The 3,505-nt window shown below is 37.9% G+C and overlaps 1 protein-coding gene across 1 annotated transcript in view; it reads right to left on the bottom strand.

Moving 5' to 3' along the window:
* The window catches only part of LOC108688617 (sushi, von Willebrand factor type A, EGF and pentraxin domain-containing protein 1), a 54,542-nt gene that overhangs the window by 18,833 nt on the left and 32,204 nt on the right, over positions 1–3,505 (bottom strand). The window contains exons 6-12 of the mRNA XM_018194949.1: positions 3,125–3,265; positions 2,770–2,999; positions 2,267–2,620; positions 1,550–1,924; positions 1,286–1,454; positions 371–733; positions 88–270 (exon numbers count right to left, since the gene is read on the bottom strand). Of these exons, the coding sequence (XP_018050438.1) occupies positions 88–270; positions 371–733; positions 1,286–1,454; positions 1,550–1,924; positions 2,267–2,620; positions 2,770–2,999; positions 3,125–3,265 (1,815 nt within the window). The remainder of the gene's footprint in view (positions 1–87; positions 271–370; positions 734–1,285; positions 1,455–1,549; positions 1,925–2,266; positions 2,621–2,769; positions 3,000–3,124; positions 3,266–3,505) is intronic.

Raw genomic sequence — 3,505 nt, 5'->3', positions numbered from 1 at the left:
TATATATATATATACTAACAGTATTAAAAAAAATCAAATTATAATTATCAGATATAATTGATGTTAATTTTTGTTTACTATACTTACGCGAACATGTTGGTACTTTGTCAGACCAGGTACCGTTGCTCATACAAAGAATGACGGGATGTCCGCTTCGAACGTAGCCGGGCTCGCATTCGAATCTAACAATCGTGCCGTAACTTCGACCGCCTCCGTTCAAGATGGTTATATTAGCATGAGGTGCCTCTGGTAGCGGAGCGCATTGAGATGCTGAAAACATAATTATATGCGTATTTTTCAATACTCTACAAATCTATTCATTTAATATCGCGTCTATATAATCGTGTCGATTGTGAAACTTTTAACGAACCTAAGCAGGATGGTTTCTTTTCCCATCTTCCATCAGCCAAACAAGAAATCTTCTCCGTTGGTCTTCCGGAAGGAAACGCGAATCCCGCGTAACACTGATAGGTCGCCAATCCTCGATAAGTAACGTTTGAAGAACCTATTGAGAATCCGTTATCGATTTGAGGTACTGGGCCACAGTACACCTCCTGGCATTTAGGAATATACATAACGGACCAGTTTCCTCCGGGGAGACATACTGTGGAAATCTTGGATTTGCCTGTGGCAAACTCTTGCCCTAGTGGGCAGGAAAACGTAACTACTGTGCCGAATGCTGTATCTCGATTGGACGCTAAAGCTCCCTCGCCAGGTTGCAACACAGGACAATCTACAATTAATATGTTTTTTATAATATTAGTAGGACTATCATTGTTACATATAGATTCATATTAAAATGCGATAGAAATATAAAACAACTGATATATAGAAATTCTCTTATTTCAAAAGTGAGACAACTGTAAGAACGTGCTTTTTTTTTTAAATTATTATGATGAATAAGTTAGGGGTAAACATTCTTCTATCAGTCATCAAAAGTGACTAACTAAGTAACTAACTTTAATTTCATAAAAAATCGTCAAAAAGAGTAGTTAAAGATATCATTAAAAAGAAAAAAAAAATGGTTTTTAAGAGTCGTGAAATAAAAATAATAAATATGACATTTAATCACGTTAAGAATAGATTTTTTTTTTACTGATGTTATTCGATTAGTCAATAATTTTCTGTTAGGTCGAAAAATAGTTTTTCTCTTTTTTGAGAAGCTTAATCTTTTGAGTTGTGTCCCTTTTGAAGTAAAAGAGCGATATCTTAATAATATCATTATGTAATTACATTATGTAGTTACTTTCTTTACGTAACATCAGATGTGAAAATAATGGCTTACCAGCAGAAAACTTAGCCTGCCAGCCGATGTTGCTGTGCAAAGCATCAGAGACGAATCTAACGAGCATTTCTCCGCTTTCCGCGGTGAGCGTGATCTTAGGTCGAGTGCTAGAGGTGAAACCGCTTCCGGAATGCAAGCGTAGACCGTTTGTATTGGAACCATCGTATATCTACCAATTTCCCGCGAAAGAGGGAAAATTAATAATCTGAACGTGCATAAAAATATTACGAAACTTCGTTGCATATATAACATAAACAAACTTACTTGTACGTAGTCGGTTTTGTGAACGGTGAAGTTAGTGAATTTCAGTGACAGCGGCCCCCTGTCTGGATTTTTTATTTTGTACAAACATTCCTGATTATTAGGATAATCGTTGAGACCATAAGATGGTGATTGAACCGTTCCGTTTCTTGCAATGATTGTAGCTTTGCAACCCTGCGTGAAGCGAATGCTGAAACCACGCCTGGAATCGCCGAGGCTCGTTTTAAAGTACAAATACAAATTGTTTCCGGTAGATATGATTACTGTTGGATTGTCCTCCGATTTTCCGGTGAGACGTGCAATCGGTTTGCTCATAGGCGAATCTCCGTCCCTCACAAGAATATAATCCCGATTCGTTTCAAGATCCAAATCCTCAATCTAGAAACGAGAAGTAATTGAATTTCACAGACACTTTTAATCCTTGTTTAAAAGAATTTTAACGCTGTAGTAATATTTTGACTATCGCATGAACTTTTGTAATTGATTGCGCCATATTATTATTTTTTATATAATATAATTTTAAGGTAAATTTTTTTATATTAAAATGCATTTTCCAATAAAATATGTTTTCTAATAAAAGTGTTCGGCAAAGTTGACATCTCAAAGAGATGTCAACTTTGCCGAGAGTAGAAGAGTTCTCCAGAATATTTGAGATATCAGCTTTGCCGTATCAACATTTTGCATTGATTTAAATGGATAAATAGTAAAAGTTCAACATACTTCCAGAGACATTATGCGTCCCGGTTGAGCCTGGAGGATATACAAACACTCCAATCCACCGGGATAATTCTGGGGATATCCGGGGGATATGAGCACTTGTCCTTGCGGCGTCGCTCTAAGGATTCCGCCGCAGGCTTGCGGTTCAGTCTTCCACGAGGCACGGAAGCCCTTTCTCTCTACCGAGGCATCGGAGCTGAATTTTATAATCATGAAGTTTGAGGCCGAGACGAAGAGTTTGTTGCTGAAATCCTGCTTGCCGGAAAGGGTCGCGAGATTTACAGATTTCTCCTCGGTTCTACCACCTACGAGAATCTGCACTATATCGAAACTCTTCTCGGTCTCGAATTCTTGAAACTAGAACATGAATCGTGATTCATTTTAAATTTCATTCCAATTATATCGACTTGTGACTGTTACAATATATTATATAAGTAGCATTAAGTGTGTAGCATTAGCATATTGAACAAGGAATATTTATCGAGTAAATAATCACAATAATTCACCTGCAAGAGAATATTATGTCCTTGAGGGCCCTCCAGCGTCCACTTACAATTGCTGAGGGGTGCATATTTATGCGGGTAATTTGGGCTTTCTACGACATCGCCGCTACTTGCCATATAATACTGGCAGTTAGCCGGGCAGTCCAATTCGTCGGAATAATCGCCGCAGTCGTCCTGCTTGTCACATTTAAACGCCGCGTTGATACACTTGCCATTCGAGCAATGGAACGAACCTGTGGAGTTATCCCGTCACGGCGGATTATCATTCCGTTCTACGTGAAGTATATAGAGAACAGCTTGCGTCGGCCATTATGCGACCGCTTACATCGCTCGTCGCAATTTACGTGAATGGACTTACCAGAAGGACAGGCGTCGGCACGACACATGAAAGGAAGAAGCGACTCGCATGTGGTCAATTCCCACGTTTGCTGGTTATCCGTCAAGGCAACGTCCACGCATTCGCCTGATAGCGGATTTGGTTGCTTAGACGCCCAGAAACCTACATTTTTGCCAACAATTTAAACAATATTTAGAGGGATCGTATTACGTAAAAAAAAAATCCTATAATTTTATTTTAAACAGTGGCGATAATCTTTATTGATCTCGAAAATTGATTTTTTTCAAAAATTAATTTTACCGTTATTTAATCTTTTTTAAATACAATCATATAATCATACAATTTATGTCTAAGATATTATTTTGTAAAAGAATTAAGGGAAAAAAATAATTGGGTATGAAT

Source organism: Atta colombica, unplaced genomic scaffold (genome assembly GCF_001594045.1).
Source record: "Atta colombica isolate Treedump-2 unplaced genomic scaffold, Acol1.0 scaffold236, whole genome shotgun sequence".
Lineage (NCBI taxonomy): Eukaryota > Metazoa > Arthropoda > Insecta > Hymenoptera > Formicidae > Atta > Atta colombica.
Note: the sequence above shows the minus strand (reverse complement) of the source record. Positions and strands in the feature narration are given on the sequence as shown.